Here is a 27365-nt window from a genome sequence, read left to right on the forward strand (position 1 = left end):
CTTGCATAGATTGGTAGGAAAGTAGATTACAGATCATAGAAGGGATGGAAGGAGGTTTTAAAGTACTGGATCACAAAGCCTAAGAATACTACATAGGCATGAAGGCATGCATGAGAGGGAATGAAGTAGAACTTTGTTAAAGATGATTGTCAAGATATGATTACATCAATGCTGAATTAAGCGCTGTAGTTATCTGATTGGAATAAAAAACTCAAAATAGTGTCACTAAGCAATAAGTGTCACAGTTGTTGTTGTTGTTGTAAGGGATGAAATATATTATAAAAAAAAACTATTGTAAACTGTTGCATTCCCAAAGCAAAAACATCAAGAAGTTGGTATCACTAATAACTTTGATTATATGCATGGTGGCACGTGCCACTGAAACATTATCAGTGCGCTGTAGCATTTTTTGACAAGACAGATAAGAACTACACCTGACACATGTCAAGTCCAGGTAATATTTCCCAGCCTCTGCAGCTGTTCCCTCTAAGGGACTGTGAGTTACAAGTTCAGGTCACAAGCAGTGCTATATACATATTCAGAATTGGCATTAGCCAGACTGAATCAACCTCATTGTACTAAAAACCACTGACTTGAGTCTATCAAGGTATGTGTGCTTTAAACTTTTAAAGTCTGGAAATCTTCAGAAAATCTTAATTGATTGTACAGAATTTTCTCATAGGATCCATGTTGACTTGATTTATTCTGCTTATTGTATTTGAAGTCATTGCATATTCTTAAAATAAATTAGTTCCTGCAATTTTTATGTTCCTTATCAGTAAAAATTAACTATTGTGTGACTGTCATTATTGCTCAGAGATATTCATCAATATAGTGTAAAGAATTATGTTTGTGTATCAAATGAGTTTCTTTAAGAAAACAGTTATTTCAACAGACAACAGTAATTCCAGATACTTTAATTTTGAAAGAACAAAAGTGTTAGTTGTAAAATAGGTAAAGCAGGATATAAAAAACTTATTACTTTTGTAAGTGGAGAGAATTAATTGGCAGAAAATAAATGCACAAGAATTTCTTCAAGGAAGAATTTTAATTTTTGTGAAGTATTGATTTCTGTGAAGTGTTCCTGGAAAGAACAGCATATCAGAGATATAGGAAATGATAAAGATACATACATAAGACAGTTGGCCTCATTCACATCTTATAAAACCAAGATGAAGTGTTGCACCAAGCCTAGATCAGCAGCAGTCTACCGTCAGGCATTTGGTATGTACATTTGTATTGCCTTCTGTTTTTCCTTTTGTCTGCTGTTTTGTTTCATGTACTCTGCTTGAAGCAAAGACTACAAATGAAAGGCTTGCTCTTTCCCCCCCCCCCCTCTCTCTCTCTCTCTCTCTCTCTCTCTCTCTCTCTCTCTCTCTCTCTCTCTCTCTCTCTCTCTCTCTCTCTCTCTCTCTCTCTTATGATGTTAAACTCCTTTATACTTTACACACTTCTCTAGGAGGATTTAAAAAGCATCACTTTACTGCCACCCACTAACTGGCTTTATTTTCCTTGTTTTTGTACTAAGAAAAACATCCGTCACTTAATGCAATAACTCTGTCAGTAGCACTGTCATCCATGAATCAGGTTGCCATCATGGTGCATTGCACTTATCATACATCTGTACATTTATATACTCATTGAGGAACCATTGTTATCAAATATCCTTGTCTCACTCCCTACAGTAATCACAAAATGTTTCTGTTCACTGGAAGAGATTTACTGGCATCCTCATAGATCAACCTGATTCCCTTCAATAATCTATTCTCTAAATCCAGATCCATCCCACAGCATCATCTTGTTGATCCCCATAATATGCCATAAGAGCAGTAAACACACTTGTTTTCTAGATGCTTATCAATAACTGTTTTCACAGTGAAAGTATGATCTACACATTCTTTACTCTTTATTATATTCAAACTTTCATTCTGAAGTCTCCTATGTATCTTATTAGCACACTGAATATGTTAGATTTTTTTTTTACTGACAAAATTATGTGTCTACATTTCATCTATTTTTTGTGTAAGGATCTGTATAGAGGAGAAAAGTTTATGAAAATTATGGAACATCTTAAAAGATTGTCAGATATTGCATAATATTCTATCACAAATCAGGAACACTTTCTGATACCATTATTGAAATGTCCTTTTTGAACTGTCTGCGTATTAAGCAAATTTGAATGTAATTTGTTATTTTTGTTTATTTAGTTTATGTATTTTTATTTTTGTTTTATTATTTTTTTTTTTTCACTTTTGGTTTTATTTTCCGGCTTACTGAGTATAAATATTATTTAACTTTTCTTTCACTATTCATCCTAGTTATCATTTTGCAGGGAAAATGAGTCTGTCATTGGTGGCTGTGTTTGTGCTAGCAGCAATATTGCAGCCAACCAGTGCATTCCTTCCAACCAGTCTTAACTACTCTGATCCAAAGTTGGAAGCCCTTTTCTGCCCAGAGCAGATGACTGGAATTACTTGGGACCATAAGGTGAGAAGACTTTGTACCAGTTCATGAAATCTTTGATAAGATCATAATTTTGCATTTATTTTGTTTTTACTACCACATCGTGTACAAATTATAGACTGGAGTGAAGCTTGGCTCTTTTTTTTTTCCTGCTTCAGGCCATCACGAGGGAGGCACTGAGACGGGAAGTCCGCCGCTTTCTCCTGGAGACTGTCTCAACCACCAATCAAACATTAACAATTCCTGAGGATGCCTCTCTTGTTGAGATCTTCAGTGCATATTATGGTCCCAATGCATCGCCTGTCCGCTTCATCAAGGTATTTGCTGAGCTTTTCTTACAGAGTTTATCATCATAGTGATCCTGCTCCTTCAACCATGTGGGATGAATAATTTTAGAGATATAGTTATCATCCCTAAAGTACAGCTAGAAGTTAGAATTGATTTGACTACAGCTTGCCAGACTTATAATGATGATGTATGTCAAGGAACAGGATGTTGTAGGTCAGCAACAATCATTTATGCCACCTACTGTGTCTCATAGTCTATTTGTATTATATCAGGGATTCTTGCATTCAAATCTGATGTTATTTGAACTAGCAGTTTTAACATGGATATACATTAGGATAGCTTCCTAATATGAACTGTGTTTAAATGTATCTATCTGTAATTAGATAATTGATTGATGTAACAATTGTTCTTGAAAATTCCCTTTAGAGATAGTTCTCAAGAGATTTCTCATTTGTTTTTGTCTTTCCATTACATTGTTATTGTCTTCTTATTTCTCCACATTTTTTTCACTATACTTGCTCTCTCTTTTAACTGCATCTGACATGCCCATTATATGCCTTCATTGTTATCAACTTTGTACTTTTCATTGGTGTGTGTGTGTGTGTGTGTGTGTGTGTGTGTGTGTGTGTGTGTGTGTGTGTTGTGTGTGTGTATTTACCTAATTGTATTTACCTAATTGTAACATACGGGAAAAGAGCTATGCTCGTACTGTTCCGTCTCCATATCTACTAATGTCCAGCTTTTTCTTAAAATCATGAATATTCCTTGCGTTGACCACTTCCACGTCTAAACTATTCCATGCTTCCACCCTTCTATGAGGAAAGCTATATTTTTCACATCTCTCCTATAAGTGGCCATTTTAGTTTTTTCCCATGCCCTCTCGACATTCTTTCATTCCACATACACAGATCTTCCCTATCCATTTTTCCATGCCAATCATCACTCTGTATATTGCTATCAGGTCTCCCTTTCTCTTCTGTTTTCCAGGGTCGGAAGTTGCATTCTGTTCAGTCTGTCTTCATAAGTCAAATCTCTTAAGTCAGGCACCATTTTTGTTGCAGCCCTCTGTACTTTCTCTAGTTTCCTTATGTGTTTCTTTAAGTTCGAGCCCACTGTATTGTTGCATATTCAAGCCTCGGTCTTATCATTGCAGTAATTATTTTCTTCATCATTTCTTCATCTAAATATACGAACGCCACTCTTATGTTCCTCAATAAGTTCAATACTTCTCCAATTATTTTGTTTATATGTCTCTCTGGCGATAGGTCATTGGTAATTGTCACCCCAAGGTCTTTTTCTTCATGACTGGTTTTATGTCTTCATTTCCTATCTTGTACATACTCCTGATTCTTCTTTCACTCTTGCCAAACTCTAATTTCTTGCATTTTGTCGTGTTGAACTCCATTTGCCATGTACAGCTCCATTTCCATATTCTGTCCAAGTCTTCCTGGAGTAGTTCGCAATCTTTGTCACATCTCACTTTTCTTAACAATTTTGCATCGCCTGCAAATAGGCTCACATAACTGGACACCCCATCCACCATGTCATTTATGTAGACCGCAAACATTACTGGTGCCAACACTGATCCCTGTGGAACTCCACTCTCCACCAAGCCCCATTCTGATGGTCTGTCCTTAATTATTGTTCTCATTTCTCTTCCTACCAAAAGTCTTCCATCCATTTTAGTAAACTGCCATGCACTCCTCCTACCATTTCAAGTTTCCAGATCAGTCTCCGGTGTGGTACCTTATCAAAGGCCTTTTTTAAATCCAGATATATTCCATCAGCCCAACCATCTCTTTCCTGTATTACATCTATCACCCTCGAATAGTAACATATCAGGTTTGTCGTGCATGAACGCCCTTTTCTAAAACCAAATTGACACTCACAAAGTATGTCATTTTTCTCCAAGAAGTCTGTCCATCTATTCTTCACCACCCTCTCACACATCTTAGCTACCACACTTGTAAGTGACACTGGTCTATAGTTCAATGGGTCTCTCTTGTTACCTGATTTATAAATTGGGACAATGTTAGCTCTTTTCCAGTCTTGGGGCACTACACCTTCCCTTAATGAGGCATCAATTACTTCACAAACTTTTTCTGCCAGTTGCTCCCTGCATTCTCTTAAAATCCATCCTGATACCCCATCAGGTCCCACAGCTTTTCTCACTTCTAAACTCCCCATCATATTCTTGATCTCCTCCACAGTTACTTGAAACTCCTTCATAATCCCTTTCTGTTCCATTACCAGTGGTTTGTCAAAAGCAGTCTCCTTTGTGAATACCTTCCGAAAGCATCCATTCATAGCCTCTGCCATTTCCTGGGATCCTCACTGCATACTCCATTTACTTCTAAACTTTCAATACTTTCTCTATTTTTGATGTTGTTGTTCACATGTCTGTAAAAAAGCCTTGGTTGGTCTTTACATTTATCAATTATATCCTTTTCTTGTTTCTTTCTTTCTTCTCTTCTAATCAACACATATTCATTTCTTGCTCTTTTGTAACTTTCCCACTGCTTAATCCGTCTTTTCCTTCTCCACCTCTTCCATGCATCCTCTTTTCTTGTTCTAGCCTTTTCACATCATGTGTGTGTGTGTGTGTGTGTGTGTATTTACCTAATTTACCTAATTGTAACATACGGGAAAAGAGTGTGTGTGTGTGTGTGTGTGTGTGTGTGTGTGTGTGTGTGTGTGTGTGTGTGTGTGTGTGTGTGTGTGTGTGTGTGTTATCCTTCCAACCATTCTGTTCTACATCTATAACCTTTACTTGATGCACCAGATCTATTATGCACACTTCAATTACACAGGCTGTGAACAGTATAACTTGGAGTAATGCCATGACTGAAGCTGCAGGACACTTAAGATTCCAAACAGCTTACCACATGGATGGGGAGAGTCTGTTGGAGGGCCACATGCTCCTTCAGGGACGTTACCATGAGCTTGTGAGCACCATTAGTGTGGATGAAGCCTACACCTTTGCTAGGCAACTCTTGGGCACATCTCTAAATAGCATTCAGGTGAGAATGTGGTCTGAAAATGTGCTAAATACTAATGTAATGATTCTCTCTGTCCATTTCATGGATATTGATAACATAATGGAATATTGGGCATTTGTTTGATGTTTTCCTGCATTTTTTCACTCACTTTTCTCTTACATGAGGCTCATCTTTCCTTCTTATGTACAACAGGACTTTTATTCTCAAACAACTTGGGTGGAACTGGGACGGGATGGAGTCCTGGAGGGGTTGGGGTTGCCAGGGTCTGACCTGGGGGAGGTAGCAGGCCCAAGTGACCCCACATGTACAGACTGTGCCTCTACAACAGTAAGATGTGCTCCTACATTTTAAGAATCACATGGTTCATTATACACTTAGAAATGACACAGATGTATGTTTTCTTGAGATTATTTGTAAAGTTATAAAAGAATTTACCAATTTAAGAAATTAAAACTAGATGCATGTTTTTAATGTGGAATTGCCTGCTCTAATAGGGAGAATGCAGGGACAATGTGATTCCAGGAAGTCTGCTGTCAAGTGGCTACTATGAATATGATACATTTGGTGCTGCAGAATTTATTGTTCGCAAGCCAAAAGATGCTGGTAAGGAACATCAGTTTTGGATATTTTTACTGAATCTTTTTAAGAAAAGCTTTAGCTAACAGCAACAAAAATAACGAAGAGAACTTCATTAAAGGTACCAAAACCTGAGATAGACAGTAAAGCCAGGCCCAAAATGACTTGGAAACCTCTTGAAAGAGCTCAAGTCATAAGCAGGAAGAAATATAGAAGCAGGTAAAAGGTTTCATTGTTTACCACATTGAAAGACTGAGTATACTTGTGGGTTCTTGCTTAAGGGAGGTGGAGAGAATAGGAATGTGTACTATGCTGCACTGGACTCATGAAGACGTCAGGTATAAAGTCATATTTTCCTGGTCTGACCATCAAACATTTCCTGTTTCCAAGTTCTTAGGAATATTTGCCACTTTTAAGAGGATTTGTTTACACACAAATAGTAGCTAATTGTCATTTTATCTCTGAAATTGGATTACATATTACTATTATTAATTAATATAATAAAAAAAAATTCTTGTTAAATATGGTACCAGTTAGTCATGGATAAAATATTAAAGAATACTTATCTTTATATTGATAATGATATGGTAACTGAAGGCATTAAATATTTCACCAGGCAAATGTAGCCATGGAAGTGTAATGGACTCCTCTGTGACCAAGGCAGCTACAGGAGGCATCAACAAAGAAACTTCCTCACCCTGTTTTTCTCCCCACCATCACCTCCACCAGCAGGCTGTGGAAGCTGCTATTTCAGTGAGCTCCTTATACAATGTCAGGACTTGTCATTATAGCATAATGATGAAATTAAAGTTATAACTCCATGTATCTTATTGGCTAGATCTGTTAGTTGCACCAATTTCCTAAAAAAAAATATCTTATGATTCTTTGTACTCCTATTGGCTGACACTTAATACACCAAGGTATTTATAGATTTATTTAAGAATGACTTTTTTTAGATTTCTAGTATGAATATATAAAGAGAAACAAATTTATCATACTAGTAATTAATCTTGAAACTGATTTATGGGTATAATAATAAAAAGCCTTTTTGTTGTTGGATATGTAATTTGTACTTCTGAGTTTTTTTCAAAATGTATGGAGAAAATTGTTGGAGGTTCTAGTACAAAAAGATATACCTTGTTACTTTTTCAGGCCAGTGAGTTGTATCTGGCTCATCTACGAGACTCTGTTGGTGATGAACACTTCCGGAATCTGTTGGACCTCTACCCGGGATCAGCGCTTTCCATCATCATTGACACCACAGGCTCCATGACGTATGAGATCGCAGCAGTGAAGGAACAGTCGCGGCTCATTGTGGAAAAAACTCATCCTGAGCTTTACATCTTGGTGCCTTATGCTGACCCAAGTAAGGAATGCTGGTATCTCAAACTGATAAACTTTATTTAATCATATAAGGAAGTGTTCTACCTGAGTAGGACTACTGTCACTATTGTTTTCATGTGCAGTACTGTTTACAATTAAGAAAAGACTAGTGAAGGTGGATCTTTTCTATCACAAGGTGTGTTCTTCGTTTTCCAGGTTATGGGCCAGTCACAGAAACCTCAAACTCTGAAGAGTTTCTAGAGGAGCTAGACAAGCTTGAGGCATTTGGAGGATGCTGTTGTTTGGAGGAAAAGTTTTGGCATGGGCTTCAGTTGGCTCTTGCTTACACTCCAGATTACTCCAATATATACTGCTTCACAGATGCAGGGGCCAATGATGCTGAACTGATGGAGAGTGTCCTTGCTGTGGCAATATCAAAGCATTGTAAAGTAAGTAGCTTTTTTTCCATAGATAGCAATATAATGCAATATTTTTATAGGGAATGAAAGAAAGACTCCAAATTGGAGATGATGTGTGTTGAATAGTGTAGTGCAAAGGTGGAGTTCATTGATGCATCTTAAAGAGAAGTGTAATAAAAGTTCTTTTTAAATAGGTAGATGACTGAATTTATATTAAATATGCAGAGAAGTAAGTATTTGAATTCTAGTAATAGATGAAACAAAACTGATGTTTTGACTTTGATGTTACTCTTTTTCTTGATTTTCAGGTGACAATAATCCATAGCAACAATGAGAGAAGCAAAGCCAGTGATTGTGTTGGATATGAAGTTTCAGGAGTGGAGGAGTACAAGCAGCTGGCAATTCTTACAGGAGGAACTTTTGTTGAAATTGACAAGTTTGATGTGGATGATGTTTTGGGCATCATGAATGAAGGAGTTCAGGAAAATGAAGTAAGAAAAAACAAAGTATGGGTGTGTTCAAGTAAAGGGAGTTATAGTAGTGCAAGGTATTTTAAGAAAGGATTGCAATTTTTGTAACTTGTTTTCCTTAGCACTCTTTCCTATATGACTGTTTTTTTTATGCTATACTCAAGATTAAAATTCATGTATTTCATGATATGTAAATGCAGACTTATTTTGTGTTGTGGACACCAGGTAACGCTTCGTGTGCTGGACAAAGTAGTGGGAAGACATAACCTCAGTTTTCCCGTGGATGACTCCATCAGTTTGTTTGGAGTGGTCCTTAGTGGAAATCTTCAGCATGCCGTCCTCAGCCATTCTGCAGGTCTGTATTTTTTATGGAAAACACATACATACAGCTGCACACACATACTCATTTAACATCATATCCATTCATTTATTTAAAAAAAACATTTTAAAGTCAAGATGATGAAGTAAAAATTCTTGGTAGGAATGAATTGTTAAAGGTTTATAAGGTTAAGCAAATCTTTGAAATTTTATTAGATACAGTTATAACTTGATATTCACTGAACACTGAAATCACACTACTTCTTGGTCAGATGCCATTTGTAGCATCTCTCTAATGTGAAAGGCTGTAGCTTTGCCATGAGTCATGTTCATGTTTGGAACTATGGCAATGGATTAGTGTTTGAATCATCATGTAACTCATTCTTTGAAAGATCCCACTCCAACATAGTACTGTATTCAAGCATGTACTTCTAAAGTGGAAAATTGGAATTTATAAAAATTATGAAAGTTCGCTGTAGGTTTGCTATTCCTCAATTTCAACTTTCCGTATTTCATCTCATAATTCTGGAAAATTATGTTTGATAAATTAATTGCATCTTTACATTACTTTATGTAGAGGCATACCAGTGCAGTTGTGACTACCAAATTTTTGCTGCTTTATATAATGTTATGTTCTTGATCTGCAGGTGTTGCATATGACCTAATGGACCACGAGATGCTGGAGGGAAGTGAGCGGGTGGAGGTGGTTTCTTTCACAACTTCCTTTAAGTCAATCAGATTCATCAACCAGTCTGTAGGTGAATGGACTCTTAAGGTAAGACATGTTTGCTTTGTTACTTTTTTTTTCTTTGCTAATGATCTCACTCTCTTTCTCATGGTTTGAACACTTTGAAATATTTATTAATTTTCAGGAGAATATGTACACTGTATTTTGTTATATCAATCAGTATCAATCTTCACATTCCTATATTTACTGTTGTATTTTTCAACTTTATATCACTCCTACACAAATACTACTGGATACATTCTCTCTCTCTCTCTCTCTCTCTCTCTCTCTCTCTCTCTCTCTCTCTCTCTCTCTCTCTCTCTCTCTCTCTCTCTCCCACCATATATATATATATATATATATATATATATATATATATATATCCATTAATAAAAGGATGATGGGAAACTCACATTAGGTAAAACAAAAAGTTTAGCACTGACTGTGAATCCTGTATTTCCACAGCTAGATGGAGGGTCGTCAGAGTTCACAGTTGCTATCACTGCCATCTCCAGTCTTTCCTTTCTGGCTGAGTTCTGTGAATTAGAGTTATCTCCTCCTCGGCCAGGGTATAGAGTTGTTCTGGGCTATCCCATCTCGGGTAAGTACTTTTCACCCTTTTCTGTACCTATGAGTTTTCATGAACTTGATGTATTCATTTCATCACTTCAGCATTAAATTAATTTGTTTTTATTGTGCCTCAATGTTCATTAGAATATATTGATATAGGAATTTTGTCTCATGGATGAGCCTCTTATGCTTCTCAATTTGAGTCATCATTATTTATCACTGCTTGTCCCTCTATCTTGTTTTTAAGTGTTTCTACAACAATATATGTACTGTATTGTGTCCTCCTGAATCCAAGTAATCTTTCTGTTCAGCATTGCAGTATTACATAGAGGTGACACTCATTGGATATGTGGAGACACAAGTACAGTCAGTCAGTGGACTCACCTTTATCACAGAGGTTAGTTTTATATATATATATATATATATATATATATATATATATATATATATATATATATATATATATATATATATATATATATATATATATATATATAGCTATCTATCTCTTTATCTATCTATCTATCTATCTATCTACATATATATATATATATATATATATATATATATATATATATATATATATATATATATATATATATATACATATATATATATATACACACACACAGTGAAGACTCAATACTCAAACTTAATTCATTTCAAATGGCTATTCGAGTATCAAAAAGTTCAACTATTGATACCTACAAATCAGGTAATTCGTTCTAATCTCAACAAAACCTCAAGTTTATAAAAATTTCAATGTAATTTTTTTTTATAATTTTGATTTGTACATACCATAAGTGAAGACTGGTGATGGATAACTTAGAAGAGGAGAGGAGAAGGGTGAGGAGGAGGAGGGAAGTTGTCGGAGGACCAGTCACTATCCATGAAAATATCTTTGTAACTTTTCTGGTGTGAATCCTGTGAACCCACTAGTGGAGGGCTATCGCACATTAACATTTGCACTTTCACTAGATTCCTTATTTTCACCATTAATAAGCCTCTTTGGTGCCATTATAAGTTTATAAATGAAAAAACTATCGACAAAACGCAGAAGAATGTTATTTCAAGACTGCGGCAGGACTAAGGATGCACACTGGTATCTGGTATACAGGATTACCGGTATTGCCGGTAAAACAGTTTCAGAATGGGACAATGGTGGTGGTGGGATGGGAGAAGACAGTGCTTTGTTTACAACCATGTGTGCAACCATTCGATTACCAGATATTTTCTCATCCAGCAAGCCTTTGGTGTTAATATAAGTTTATAAGTTAAAAACTACAGACAGAATGCATGAGAAAGTTATTCTGAAGACTGCGGCAGCACAACTGGCGGAAGAGGGAAGGAGAAGTCAGGGAGCCTTTGTTTTACAATCTTGTGTGTGGACGTTTGACTATCAGGTATTCTTCTAAGTTTTAAATTGAATCTTTGCGTTCGAATAATGAAAAGTTTGACTATTAAGATGTGCGACTATTGAGTCTCCACTGTGTGTGTATGTATATATATATATATATATATATATAGAGAGAGAGAGAGAGAGAGAGAGAGAGAGAGAGAGAGAGAGAGAGAATTCTAAAACTATTCCTGTGATTTGTATGTAGACAAACTGAGAGGATTCAAATTTGAAGAAAATTGCAACATGAAGTTTATATTTTGTGTGAACCAACTGCTTTCATTGTTCTTATTGTTCCTTTCTGTCCAGGAAGGTGAAATTAAGTCTCAAACAAAATACCACGGCCCTGTGGATGATCACTTCTATGTCTTGTCTGAGCCTTTCCCATCTGACCCATTTTACATACAGGTGGATGGAGTTCTCCACTCAGGTATGTACATCAGTCAATACAGTGCCTGGAGTAAATCTGAATTATGAAGATTTTTTTATTTATATATAAATGTTTGGACATACTTTTGATCTTTCAAAAATTAGCATCCAAAAGTAATGTGATTATTTTTTCTCATTAAATGATTTTGCCACTGACTACATTTTTTCTATGTCCTGAAGAAGATTCAATAATGACTGAGGTTTTACCACAGGTCAGGCTTTTAGTCGTATCTTCCCAACAATGGTGACATCAGTTCAATGTTCAGTGGAGTTGGTGGTGGACAAATCTGTAATGGCAGCACAAGCAGGACACGAAGCCACAGCCTACTTCATAGTGGAGAATTTTGGTCCAGATGCAACTTTTGATCTCTTTGCTACAGATGAGGAAAAATTTGTTTCACATTGGATTCCCAAGAAGTAAGTAAAGTTTTGCCCAATGTTATTTGTGTCCAGACACATACCTTGTCAACTGAAGTTAAGATGGCTTGTCATTTAAATTTTTATGTTATACTGAAGTAAATATAAATATACCAATGTAACTAGCTAATTTTGATACACTTATTTAATATAGTACTTCATATCTAGTATAAACTTTTACTTAGATATCTACAAGTATCAAGAAGTAGGCATTCTATCAGTGAGGAGGAAAGGTGGGAATGTACAGGGTAAAGGAAAGATGTTACGATTCATAAAGAAAGGACTACAGAAAGTAACTTTTAAAATCATCACTCAAAAAAGATTTAAATTAAAAATCCAGGCATGTCAAATGAAACAAGAATGATCAAAGAGGAAGAATAAAGAAGCACAAGACAAATTAGCATCTCTCTCTCTCTCTCTCTCTCTCTCTCTCTCTCTCTCTCTCTCTCTCTCTCTCTCTCTCTCTCTCTCTCTCTCTCTCTCTCTCTCTCTCTCTCTCTCTCTCTCTCTCTCTCTCTCTCTCTCTCTCTGTAGCATGCATGCTTTTAAAGTGTGTAGTTACAGTGACATTAACCACTAGTTCTGATGGTTTGTATTCTTTGCAGGTCATCCATTCCTCACATGGGTTCCATCAATGTCACTGTGGTGTACAGGGTGCCAGAAACTGCAGTGCCTGGCCACGTGAGCACCGCAACATTGACAGCCAAATCAAGACTCCACGAGTACAACGTGAACTCAGCCATCTCTCACTTTTATGTTCTTCCTGATGTAGGTTTTTCAGACACTTCCATTTATTAGATATAAATTTACCTAGGTTAATATGACATGCATAACGTTTAATGTTGAGTTACATATATTGGAATATGAATATCTTGGTTGGTAAGATAGTAAAATTAATTTCAAAGTAGACCTAACTGAAGTAGAATTGCCAGATGTACTCATACATGTCTCTTACTCATTATGATTTCTTGAGTAATTAAATGATGAATACTTGGTTGTGCTGCAACCACTGATACTCTGTTATGAGAAGATCATATCTGTGTAGTTCTTCACAGAAAGACAATTAATTTTAAATACTTTGAATGAAAAGTTGGGTTAGGCTAAGACTCCCAGTTATCCTGTTATTTTGATTTTGTTTATTGTTCTTTTTAGAATAGACACCTATTGTCTTCAGTTTCCCTTCATATGTTCTATGGAAATATAATCACTCACAAATGATTATTGGTACTCTAGGTAATAGATGAAAATCCACCAACGTGCATCAGCAATGATGTGACAAACTGTGAAGGCTACAATACAGCAGAGTCTTGTGCTGGAGGTTGGTGGTCAGCCAAGGCCACTCTTCAGGACAATGAACTGGGTGTGTAAGAATTCTCTCATATCAAGTGATATGATCATTATCTTGCTGGGGATGTTATCAAGACTAACTTTTTTCTTGAATTTATATATTAGTGAATTATATGTTTCCCATTTTTTGTCAGTAATAATATCCAGTAAATATTCCTTAGAGACATCACTAAAATTGTTACCCATAATTGTCCACAAAAAGCTGATAGGATTAAAAATTTCTTCAACACAGGTATGGATAAAATCTACTCCCGTCCAGCAGACAACCTTACTGTGGATAGTTTTTCTGAGGGCTCAACATATCCTATTAATGCCACATTTACCACTTCTTGTTGTGTGCGGAAAGCGGAGGTGATTGGTCGTGACAGGCTGGGCAATACTGGGAAGTGTGAATGGGATCTCGGTAGTTTCACTGGTAAGGAATGCCATTATTATCCGTTTTAATCTTTTTATTTATTTATTTATTTTTTTTTTTTTTTTATTCAATTTTTATTTTATTCATTTATTCTGTTATTTTCACTTCCATTTTTTTTTTTTTTTTTTTTTTTTTTTTTTTTTTTCCATATGGGCTTTTCACAGGAATTTACAGGTTAAAGGAGGCATCCTTTCTGAAAGCCTACCTGTTAGGGAACCGTTACTTTGATTAAGGAAGCGCTACCTTGGAGACCCTTCGGCCCCCTAAGCACGCATGATTCCACTGTACCACAGTGGCCTAATTAGTGATTTTATGTTTTCCAAGTGCCATATTCAAAATATTTTACACTCGACCCTCGTTTATCTGGACAATATCCAGAAGATGATTTAATAATTTGAATCTGGACAGCCAACAAATGAATTCAAATAATGCACATCTTACGCACTTCCAGAAACGGCCAGTAGATGGCAACACTACTGCAGCAGGTGGTTATTAACAAGTCCGGCTGATGTTAGTGAACACTGCATATTGTCACTTGTAGTATCAGTGAACAAGTTTGTGCATTTTCAGTATCTTAGAACTCTTAATTATGTCTCCCAAGGGTGTTAAGCATAAGTGAGTGGCCCTAGCTATGACTTAAAAGCTGGAATTAATAAGAAAATTAAAGAAAGGAGTTGCGAGTGTCTGTGAGGAGTATGGTGTGGCCAAGTAAACAACATCGGACATTGTAAATCAAAAGATAAGCTGGTAGAATATTCTGCCAAATACTTTGTGGATGCATCATCAAGTAAAAGCAGTAAAGGTGCACCAAAGGAAAATGTAAGGAGTAGAAAAGATGCTGCATTAGATGCTGCCATTATGAAGCGGTATGTACAGTAGCTAGAAAGCTGACACAGAAATTTATGTTGAGGATTCCAGGAGGACCAATGTGTGGCCGTAGCAATTCTGCAATCTACACAGACTTTTAATGCTACTATGCTGAGGACTTTTTCATTATTTTGACCAGTGCCTGCATCATTTAGTTCAGAAAAACAAGTGTCAAGTAATTAATTCTCTTTCATCCTTTCTCAATAACTTTGAGCAGGTCTACTGCTGGAGTTTGTGGTGGAGTCCGTGGGAGAGAGCTGGGTGTACCTGAGGTGGAATGTTAGTGAAGTTCGAGATGACTTTGATAGATACTCTATTCTGATTGATGAAGATTACACAGACAGTGTAAGTCTATGTTTTAATGTTTGTAAGCATGTACGTGTACATTTTGTCTTTCTTCAGTCAAACAATGTTTTGAGGGCTCAGGAATATTCTTAAAGGGAACACTAATTTCCCATGGATATTCCATATCTACAGATGTGTCTGTTACCTAAACCGTATTATCCATGGGATTTCGGTAACAAATAACCTGTGCTTAAGGAAAATCCATGGGAAATTATTGCCCTGCTTTAAGAGCACTCCTGGCCCCTCAAACACTGTTTGCCTGAAAAAAAAAACTTACGTACATGCTTACAAACACTGATGGGTTGCCTTTCATCATTCTCTTTGTTACTTGAATGATTTTGTGGTTGGTAATAATCCATGTTAAAGTGAAATGAAAATAAACACCGTGGTTAACAAGCAATGACTGTATATTCAATGTTTCAGTCACGCTGCTCCAGCCTTGTGTGCTACAGAAATGTGACGTATGTGGAGCCATGTACTTTGCACACCTTCACCCTCACACCTCACTACAAGAGTAGCGATGGAGCAGAAACGCAAGGTTCCCCGCAGTACACTGATGCCGTCACACTGGGTCCTGGTGAGCTAGCATGTTTTTGGTTAAATGATCAAACACAAGTTATTCTTAAATTGCTACATATTTAACAGTGCTAGATCTTTAGGTGGCAGGAAAAATTTAAGTGTTCATTTTGCTATTATATGAAGGCTGAGCCTTATCAGATTAATGTTTTATGCTTATAATGTATTATGCATTTTGTTTAGCTCCTCTACCACCCACCAATCCCTGCATTGACTACACTAGCGACACCACAACCAGCCTCTCTTGGACACCCCCCAGTAATCGTGCTTGCCTCGACCACTACCAAGTGAGTGCTGCCTTGGCAATATGCATTGGAGATAGTCCCACTAATCTATTAACTACCTTATTAACTGATCAGCATTTTTGCTCACTTTGTAAGATATTAATAGATTAAATATCTTCCAGTAAATATAACTAGCCTTCTACTAATTTGAAGTTCTTTGATATAATTCATTAAGGTTTTTTTCTTATTTGTTGTATGTGCATATCCAACAATCAGGTAGGTACACAATTGGCTGCATGATTGTCACATGTACATCTTCTCGCATGCCATAAAGTTTTAGAAAGCTTGGTGTCAAGGCTACAGTATCATAAAATTTCAGCCATGCTACCAAACCAAAGGCAAGTTCATGTTATTGAAGTTGGTTATTAATATCAGCTTCTATTAGACACCATCTGATAGCCAGTATGGCTTTTGTCAAGACCATTCTACTGGTGATCTGGCTTTCCTTACTGAGTCTTGGTCATCGTCTTTTAGAGATTTCACTTAAATTTTTGCTGTCCCATTAGACATATCAAAAGCTTTTGATAGAGTCTGGCTCAAAGCTTTGATCTCAAAACTGCTCTCCTACAGTTTCTATCCTTCGCTCTGCAACTTTATCTCATATTTCCTTTCCGACCATTCTGTTGTAGCTGAGGTAGACAGCCACTGTTCTCCTAAATCTATAAACAGTGGTGTCCCTCAGGGTTTTGTCCTGTCACCCACTCTTTCTATTATTCATGAATGATCTTAACTAAACTTCTTGCCCTATCCACTCACTCCTACGTTGATGATACCACTCTACATGTTTCCACATCTTTTCAGAGGCGACCAACACTTCAAGAAGTCAATAGATCATGCAGGAATGCCACAGAGTGCCTGACTTCTGATCTTTCTAAGATTTCTGATTGGGGCAAAGGAAAATTAGTAGTGTTCAATGTCTCAAAAACTCAATTCCGCCATATATCAACTCAACAAACTTCCGGACAACTATCTCCTCTTCTTCAGTGACACTCAGCTTTCCCCATTTTCTACATTGAATATCCTCGGTCTGTCCTTTACTCATAATCTAAACTGGAAACTTCACATCTCATCTTGCTAAAACAGCTTCTATGAAGCTAGGCGTTCTGAGGCGTCTCCACCAAGTTTTCTCGCCGCTCCACCTACTAACTCTGTACAAGGGCCTTATCCATCCTTGTATAGAGTACTCTCCATATGTTTGGGGGAGGGGAGGGATTCCACTCAGTTTTATTAGATGGGATGGAATCAAAATCTTTTCGTCTCATCAACTCCACTCCTCTAACTGACTCTCTTCAGCCTCTTTCTCACCACCAGAATGTTGCATCTCTTGCTATCTTTTATAACTATTTTCATGCTAACTTCTCTACTGATTTCGTTAACTGTATGCCTCCCCTCCTTTTGCAGCCTCGCTGCACAAGGCTTTCTTCCTCCTCTCAACCCTATTCAGTCCAACTCTCTAATACAAGAGTTAACCAGTACTCTCATCATCCATAACTTTCTCTGATAAACTCTGGAACTCTTTGCCTGTTTCTGTATTTCCATTTTCCTATGACTTGACTTTTTAAGAGGGAGGTTTCAAGATGTTTGTCCCTCACTTCTGGATAACTCTTATGATCTTTAAGGGAACTGGCAACCCAGTGGGCCTTTTTTTTCCCTATTTTTTGTTGCCCTTGGCCAGTTTCCTCTCCTGCATAAAAAATAAAATAAAATAAAACTTTTCAGTTAGTGATATCCACCTTTGGTAATAATTGACCTTTAACTGTGATCTATATTATTAATGTTATATCATCATCTTATTTTGCAGGTGTGCTTCAAGAGGTTTGCTTCAGCAGAGAAGTGGTGTGAGAGTAGTACTAATAACAGCATTGCTCTAAAGAGGCTGCAGCCGTGCACTCTTTACCATATAAACATCACTTCGGTCTCCATTTCTAGCCAGCTTAGTGAAGATGCCCTTCTCTTTGACACAAACACTGATGATGCAGGTATGGTCTCTTTTTCTGTATGTGTATCACCTATTGCCAAGACATCAGGTAAGAAATCGAGAATACAAGCTCAAGTGACTGGTAATAAATTTATTTGGTATTTCAGTGTGATTTTTATTTATTTATTTTTTTATAGGTAATGGAATTCAGATCAAACATAGAAAGAAAATTGATAGGATTATACAGATTTAATAAAAAAAGGAATATATTCCTATATTTCATGCCAATCTGTGAAAAATTGCACTGAACATGCTATACCTTAAATGAAGTGGTTGATATGCCAAAACTAGTGCTTTATACAGTACATGCTTCACAGACAAAATGGAAATGTTTGAGATCAATTATGCTTAAATGAAATAGTCAAACCAGTCAACAGAAGGAATCATATCTTGGTATATAATCTCAATGTTATTAACATTTCAGGATAACTGGTAGTTGAGCATAATGCCTTCCCATCCAATGTGCAAAACTTGTCCAATTAGAATATATAATATGAAATGTTTTAGATTTTTCATCATCTTAATTGCATTGTACATTACATAATTTCACTGCCCTTCTACTATGATTCAAAATACATTTGTATGTGTATGTATGGTTTAGATATCTGCAGTTATGATTAGCATTTAGATTTTGGACATTACGAGTATAGTTGCGTGCAGTGACTAGAGATGTGGAGGCTAATGTCAAGTATTGCTCCCACAGCTCCTGGTGCACCACAGAACCTGAAGATAAATAATCAGACAGAACATTGGGTGTCATTGTCTTGGGATAATCCACTTGAGAGGGCCACCTGTGTGGACAGGCAAGTTGTTAACTTTTCATACAAGTGAATCACACTGGTAACAAGTGGCATTCCTCAGCAACTATCATCATAGTCACATTGTTAAATGAAGAATTATACCAAGGATAGGCAAGTTTCAAAATTTAATAAAACATGAAAAAGTATCTTCAAATTTGTGTGACTAAAAAGAGGGATTTCAGTGGTTTCAGATACAAAGACAGTGGATATAATGCGTGATTATAGAAAAAATATTACGTTAACGTTGTTGAACTCATTAATGTTAAGCAGACAATAAAAAGAAAAAAATATATATAGCACATACTAATGGCCACAATCATGCAAAGTCGACCCAGCATCAACAAGAATGGCAAGATTGTAACCACGAAATACAAGTAGTCAGCTTGGCTCGAAGCATTCATTTGAAGGCAAGGAAAGGTAAGGAAGAGGGATGTGTGGAAGATAAGAGGGGCTTCCCCTTCTTACCCTCCTATCAATGAGTGCTTCAAGCAAGGCTCACTACTTCATGATTAGTCTCACCAGGCTTGACAACAATTAGTGGACCTTGCAGGAATGTGGCCAGCTGTACATGAACACTGTTGGTCAGTAATATTGCAAAACTGCAAATATCAGTGAAATAGGTTCTATTATTTATGTGAATCCACTCTAAAGAGTCATAGTACCAGGATTGGATTCTTTAATCTTCTATGGCATGTGAGGTCAAGTCTAGTCCTCTTTGTTTGAGATTACAATATGAATCATCTGATACATAGTTGGTAATTGCAAAGTAATATTAGATAATGTTAACATATGAATGTCAAAACAATGATAATAATGATTCTAGCTTCTTGTTACAGATGGATGATTTCCATTCATGATAATGAAATAAAATACCAGGAGATTGAGATTCTGGCTGACAATTATGCAACAGTTTCTGATCTCAAGGCCTGCAAAAGCTACACCTTCCTTGTATCTGCTGTTTCTCCTGAAGAGGCTCAGGGCAGCACAGAGACAGTCAAAACCGTGATGGAAGAAACAGGTGAGAGTACAGGCCCAACCACTGGTGATTATATTGACATTGTCTTTGTTGTATGTATGACTGAAAATTCCATTCATAATGAAAAACTTAAGTGAATCCTGGACCTGACAGAGCCAACAACAGTGACATCAGTGAAGGCCACAGCACTGAATGCCAGCAGTGTGGAAGTGGTTTGGGTTCCTGCAATCATTGAGGAGTGTGTCCACCACTACCTTGTTTGTATCACTCACCTCACCAGCTTAGTGCAGGAGTGTCACAATGATACAGATCTCCAACAGACCTTCACAGTAAGTCCTAGTGAGTTATGCAAGATTATAGGTAAGATTTTATTGCATATTTATGCCATCTTCTAGTAAAAGTATGTTCTTCTGACAGTTGACAAATAATTTTCCAAGGCTAACTGTATTTTCATCTTGTCACTGTGTTCATTCCTAGGGCTTGGAAGCTTGTGTGGACTATGAAGTCACAGTCACTCCAGTTTCTCCTTCAGGCAACCTTGGCAGCTTCACCTATGATCTGTCCAGAACTACAGATCTTCGTGAGTTTTCAAATAGTACAGTATAGTGTCAGAATTGGCTTTTATCTTAATTTAGTAGAAGTGGTCTTAACTCCATCATTTCAGTCTGAAACAATCATAGCATCACTAATTATGTACAACTTACTAGTATGCTGGACCACAAGAGTGCCCCTTTCTAATGGGTACTAACTGGGCAAATTACATAAATTATGTGTGGAGCTATCTCTAAGCCACCCCATGTGAGATTGCCAGGCTTGTTATATGGATACACAGAAGATGGGCTGAGGTCTAAGGCATTAAAAAGCTATAAAAAAAATTGGTCCAGTTGAGATGCCAGCCCAAGTCAAGTACAGTCAAAAGGAATTATCCAAATATGAGGAGTGTCCTAAAGCATTTAGTTATAAATAAAGGAAATACAGAAGCAGGCAGCAAGTTCTGAAGTTTGCCAGTAAAAGGAATGAAATATTGAAAAATGTTTGTGATGGAGAGAACATGGTTGAAAGAATATATATCTTTCTGCAGCAAGGCCATGGGAGGGATGGAGATCAGAAGAGCATTTACCTTTAAAGATACAATAGAAGATAACAAAAGATGTAACGTTAAATCAGAGAGAGAACATAAAGACAAGTAAGAGGAGAGTTAATGAGATGAAATGCATTGTGTGTTGTGTAGCACATACTTCACTCCATACATGACAGATGAGACACTTGTAAAGTAAAGAGTTAGCTGTTGGAGTATAAGAAAAATGGATAAAAATTACTCAAAATGCCTGCCTAACTTAATACAGAAGCATTTTTTAGTAAGAAATGAAATATGAAGTTTTCAGTTTAGATTATAAGTGAAGGTCAGACCAAGGATGTTCAGTGTCAAAGAGGGAGACAGCTAAGTGGCATTAGAATGAGGACTGTTATCTCTAAGATGCATGTAGTGTTGCATGAAGTAATAGTTTTGGGACATGGGAAGTGTTCAGGGAGGTCACAGCTAGATCAAACATAAGTTCACAGAAACTACCTTGGCCAGTGCTTGTGAGACCTTCCTGGGAGAAATTACTACCATTTGGCATTTGCTGTAGGTAAAAAGTTATATCCCATACTTCAATTATTATGGAGATTAGTTATGGAGCCATTATCAAAATTTTACACTGTTGAATATGACCATGTCAAGATCAAGAAAACTAAAGTGAGAATATATCATTGTGTTCGGTAATTACCAGCTGATGTGCATACATATTTGTCTTGAACTACTAAGCTGTGTGAGTTTGTGAATGTTTGTCTTCTAACATTCTGATGTGTTTTACAAACTAAACTGAGGAAACGTTTCCATAATTCTTTAAAATTCTAGAAGTATTTGATTATTGAACACACGAGGCAAAGTAAAAATGTCATTTCCTTCCAGCAAGTAGACAGGTCAGAGCAACACTTAGAACTTGTCTGTTAGCAAGACATCTATTATATTGATTGGGAAAAATAACATTTATATTAAGCTAATTACATAATGAAGTTGGAATTTCACCAAGATACAGTATGAAGTGAAGCATTTTATTGAACATTTGTAAGGAAAATCTTAAAAAATATACATCCTTTATGGGGATGTAATGTTTTGTGCCAAAAAGTTTCTAATAAAATTTAGTCTGGACATACCTTTGCTAGAGTTGAATTTTATAGCAACAATTAGACCCAAATTACTCCAATATATGAAATGTAAGTCTTATTATGTTTTAGGTAGAATGTCAAATACGGCTTTGCTTAAAAGAGTAGTTATGACTGGTGACTCCTTAATTCTTTCATCAGGCCCTGGTCCTCCCACCAATCTCAAAGTGACAGACACTAATGCTCACTCTGCACTTGTCACATTTGGACCACCACTGGAACATCCACTTTGTGTCATACAGTATGACATTGAGGTAGAGGAAATGGGAAGTGTGAAGTCCATCAAGGTGAGTGAATTACCCATAAGCTTCTGTGTATGTTCTCCAGACTAACCATGTGTATTTACTAAGAGAATACACTTGTTACAGACACACTCTGCTAGTGTGCTTCTGCAACAGTTGCTGTCAGGTTTGAATGCATGCAGTGACCACGAAGTTCGGATCTCTGCTGTTACTCCCTCTGGACTTGAAAGCGAAAAGGCAAATGTTAACTTCACAACAAGTGAGGACACGCCTTCAGCTCCTCGAGCCCTCACCCACATCACAGTCACTGTGGACCAAGTTGAGCTGCATTGGTTTGCACCTCTGGTAATTGTCATTTATTTAGCTTCACCAAAAGGTACTTAGTGTCATCATGAAGATACAAACAGCAGTTTGCTACTTTCCTTTTTACAAGTACTGCCTGTCTTGCCCTGCAGACCAATCGCCTGTGTGTTGATATGTACAAAGTGTCTTGGACCAGCGGCAGTGACAGTGGCAACACAGACTACACCCCTTCAGGTTACCCACCAGAGGTGAAGGTAGGTCCTTGAGAAGTGCTATTCACTTTGTCTTTTGAAGTTTTATTGATTGTTTATAAGTAAAAGCATTTTATCAAACCTTGTATACATTTCTTTCCCTTGCAGATGGCAGTGAGTGGACTGGAAAGCTGCTCATCATACACATTTACTGTAGTAGCAGTGACACATTCAGGAGATGAGGGATCTCCCACTACACACACTGTCTCTACCACCTGTTAGAAAACTTGGAAGCTCACGATAAAAAGGATGCAATATCTTTTCAATATTACATAAGGCTAGTTCTCTTTCTGTTAGACATTTCCTTAACTTTCTTTATCTTTCTCCTCTATTTTTTTTGGGGGGGATAAAATATCATTGACATTAACTACTCATTTTAAAAGTTACCAATATCATGAGTGCATCTTTGATAGTATTTAAAAGTACCAACTTGCTATCACTTTCACTTCAAAACATTGTGCCTTAGCTAAACACTTCAACTCATCCCAAACATTATATTATTCACACATTAATGGAATTATAAATAACTTACAAAACTAATCTTACAACTGCATGAAAAATTTATGCCTTTTTGCAAAACTGACTTGCACATGAATGTGTACCTTTGCCTTATGTTAAGGGATAAATAATACTGCATGTAACTTAGAATAATTTGTCATTTCTTCATAGTATTATACAACTACACAAACACACTGTATAGAGCACTTAGTATAAATAATCTTTCATAATAAAGAGCACCACTACAGTCAATAGAACAACCTTTAGTTTCATGCATATATAATTTCATCCAAATTCCTTATTTCATTCATTATTACCTGTTTGTTGAGACCTCCCCTATTTGCATAGCTGTACATGTTTACTGAGGTTCCCTATAGCCCCTACATTCCCTTGTTTCTCAAAACTTAAGAGTGTGCTTATAAGATGTATCAGCTTATACTTCAGATCCCAGCATCTTTTGTATCAAAACTATATATATATATCTATACATAATGCATGCACCTGATATTGTTTACATCTCCTGTAAAAATTTGTGGTGTTAGAATTTCCAGCACTAACTTGCATGTTTGACACTGTTTTACCTTTCCTTCACTACCACTCCTTCTCCATAAGTTGTAACAAAATATTGCTTGAATTTTAACCCCTTCACTACTGGGACACATTTTTGCCTTAAGATTTGTGTACAATTAGACCATTTTATTGACATTATAAGATCTATGGAGGTCAGAAGATTGATGGGCTCAGTCTTCACTATTTTAAGCCCCCACATGAGTTTCTGAATCTGTATAAAATCACCATAGTAAGCAGAATGAATATGGAAATGCATCATGGTACTCAAGGGGTTCAAGAAACTGGGCACATTTTAAAAAGCAATCCTAGCAAGTCGTCTTTACAAATGTCGTGATCCATGAGATGCTAAGAGTGGGCCTATCCTGTTCTAGCAACTTATGGCAAACACAGCCAATATGATGGTCCCACATTTCCAGCTCATTAATTATTTACCCAGATAGGACATACTGAATGAACTTAGTGATCTGAAAGTCATCAGAAGATATTGTTTAGACTGTAGGTATTCTCTTTGCTATTTGATTTATGTAGTGAGAGATGCCTAACAGTGACATAGAAGGAAAAAATCCTCAACCCCCTAAATTAAGGTGTTCATAACACTTAGATACCTTGCTGCTGAGAAAATGCAATTGTGTAGTAGTGTGCCTTGAGGATTACTAAGAGAGCCATCCTTGTCACCAAATCATTTGAATACTATTATGTTTAAGGTCTTCCTATGGGATCACATTTACCGCATTTCAAGGTTTGAATTGCTATCTTATATACATATTGTATCTCCTCTTAAAAATAAAGGGAATATTTTTATAAGCTATAAAATTTTAATAAAGGCAGTTTTTGCTTCATTTTCTTAATTTTTAAATGAAATCAGCAGCACACATAGCAGACAGCTATGATAGATAGGTCCGCTAGTCAGAAATTATGATAAATGACATGAATAAGCTATGATAAGAATCTGTCATAGCTATGACAAATGCCATATATTAATTAAATATGTTTTCTGAGGTATAAAATTTTTAATGCAGTAGAATATTAATTATGTGAAGTAGTATTACAAGTTGCCAGCCACTGTAATACAGTGAGATTGCATGTTCTTTGGGGACCAAGGATCCTCAGGCACACAGGGAAACAAAAAACTTTTTTTTTTTTTTTATAATATAGCCTAAAGAGCCTGTAGGTCTGGTTGGGAAGCACTGTTCAGCTTCTACCCGTTAGTGGTGCTGGCAATTTCATTAATAGTGGTACCCATATCACCACCCAAGTGCATCTTTGGTGTAAGGCAATTACACCTCCATCTAGAACCTGAATAACATGTGTGACATGTAGGTAACTTTAAACCACTCAACAAATGATGGAAGTTTCAAGACAGCGTGTGGTGGGATTCGAACCTATGCATAAACGTCTGCCTGATCCCATGCTCACCACCTTATTCACTATGCCATTGCCTCCCTGGACATGAGTGATGTAGTTTTAGTTAGAATTATGTTTCAGTGATTCTTAAATATTTTTGCCATTGTCTGATAAAGAATACATTCATTAGACACGCAAACCAAGATAAATTCAGAAAATTCTTACCAACAAAATCAATTCTGAGGAGCTATTATACAACTTTGTTATTTTCATGGGAGAACAAAATCTAGTTGCATATTCCTGGTTGAATAAGAGGAATTTTGTCTTCATATTCCTTGTGTATCATAAAGGGTAGTGAAAACACTTCTATACATTTATTCCTACAGTGACAGTGTAACATTTTGTTTCATCTACATACACATCTTTTAAGGGGATCTAAGCCTGATATTAAAGTATGAGAAGGTTAGACGCCAGTCATGCTTCTCATCTTTTGAATTAGTAAACAGGCAAGGCATCCTGGAAATATGTAGTAGACAAATCTACATGCACAAAGACTTTACAACAAACTCTGTCATTCTTTATGATAATAATATCCAAGTTACTGATGATCTCAAGGTTATGCATTACCAAATCTGGTTATTGTGTATCAAAGCAATATGTTACACACACAAATGATAGATAACCCTTCTTACATTTATGTGAATCCAGTCAGGAGTGGCTTGATGCATGTCAGCTAGTCATATGTTTGGGAGTTTGCAGTTATCTTGAGATTTTATTTAGGTGCTAAGGGTTATTTTGGAGGATATGCCTCATTAACAAAGAAAAAAAATTGTATTAAAAGTTGTTATACATTACCAGTTTTTCTTATTAAATAATTGTATTCACCTTGGAATTCATTATATATATATATATATATATATATATATATATATATATATATATATATATATATATATATATATATATATATATATATATATAGTTGAGGATAGATTTGCCGAAGCATAAAACAGAGTGTGAAGAAAAGTAACAGTAAAATCACCCTGTCTATTCAACCTGTAACATTTTGGGACAAACACAATCCCATCTTCACACAAAACTGAGGAAGAGGACACTGGATGAGTGTGGAATGTCCTTCCCACAAGAGATCCTGGGCTCATGATAACCACCTACATTTCCTAGTCATGACACAGTCATGTATCAAACCTACCTAATCCACAAAATCTTTGATTAGGAAATAAAAATTTACACTCTTTAATGTTTTGTGGATTAGGTAGATTTGATACAGGACTAGCAAATATAGTTAGTTATCATATATATCAAATACACACACACACACACACACCTATTATAGCAGCACAGTCGTGAAACTAAACACAATTTTCTTTGATAAAATTCATATCGTAATTTTGCACTTGAGGTAAAATGATTGACACAATAAACTTAAAGCTCAGCATGGGGGCAGTGATTATTATTATCTTTTGAACACTCTCTTGTATACATTTTCTTCCTGTCTCCACAATCATTCACTGGCACAGTAATTTAGGAACCAATATGAAATTGAATGAACTTATATATACTTATTTTGATAGTTTTCTTTTGTGAAAGCACTGATTTCTAAATACCTAAAATTTTTTAGTCGATTAAATATTTAACTGGATAATGCCAACTCTTATCATGCAATTTCAAAATATAAAATGAACTTCTCTTAAAGTATGATTGTATTCAAGTCACTATGCGGTGCGAGCATCAGCTACACCTTCAGGAACCTTGACCGTAATGCCATTCAGTTTCTTGTTCAAACATACTTGACATCCCAAACGTGACCTGAGAAAAAAGAAAGACAAAGGGATGGATCGGCATCAGAATAAGTCAAGCTGTGTATCAATACATGTGTAATTGCAATCACAATACTATATTGTAAATACAATTTTTTTTACAGCATATATCAGGCTGAGATCTCCCT

At 36.3% G+C, this 27365-nt stretch overlaps 1 protein-coding gene across 1 annotated transcript; it reads left to right on the top strand.

The window, feature by feature from the left end:
- Positions 1 to 896: 896 nt before the first annotated feature.
- On the top strand, positions 897 to 26253 carry LOC123498934. The gene is made up of 31 exons (XM_045246501.1): positions 897 to 1224; positions 2333 to 2487; positions 2622 to 2780; positions 5562 to 5771; positions 5943 to 6077; positions 6245 to 6353; positions 6943 to 7079; positions 7479 to 7692; positions 7866 to 8098; positions 8377 to 8559; positions 8764 to 8893; positions 9504 to 9631; positions 10049 to 10184; positions 10465 to 10550; positions 11859 to 11979; positions 12191 to 12395; positions 13001 to 13163; positions 13629 to 13755; positions 13975 to 14157; positions 15242 to 15369; positions 15793 to 15946; positions 16129 to 16232; positions 18031 to 18208; positions 18911 to 19010; positions 19844 to 20025; positions 20137 to 20312; positions 20461 to 20563; positions 22333 to 22478; positions 22560 to 22778; positions 22889 to 22990; positions 23096 to 26253. The coding sequence occupies exons 1-31, from the start codon at positions 1173 to 1175 to the stop codon at positions 23207 to 23209; spliced, it is 4572 nt and encodes a 1523-aa protein (XP_045102436.1). The 5' UTR covers positions 897 to 1172; the 3' UTR covers positions 23210 to 26253.
- Positions 26254 to 27365: the final 1112 nt, after the last annotated feature.

This window comes from Portunus trituberculatus, chromosome 48, assembly GCF_017591435.1.
Source record: "Portunus trituberculatus isolate SZX2019 chromosome 48, ASM1759143v1, whole genome shotgun sequence".
Lineage (NCBI taxonomy): Eukaryota > Metazoa > Arthropoda > Malacostraca > Decapoda > Portunidae > Portunus > Portunus trituberculatus.

Bases quoted from the DNA above. Each gene is read 5' to 3' on its own strand.
- LOC123498934 (XM_045246501.1), top strand. From the start codon at position 1,173: ATGAAGTGTTGCACCAAGCCTAGATCAGCAGCAGTCTACCGTCAGGCA. The intron at 13,756-13,974 runs GTGTGTAAGAAT...TCTTCAACACAG, and splicing joins TCTTCAGGACAATGAACTGG to GTATGGATAAAATCTACTCC. The intron at 19,011-19,843 runs GCAAGTTGTTAA...TTCTTGTTACAG, and splicing joins AGGGCCACCTGTGTGGACAG to ATGGATGATTTCCATTCATG.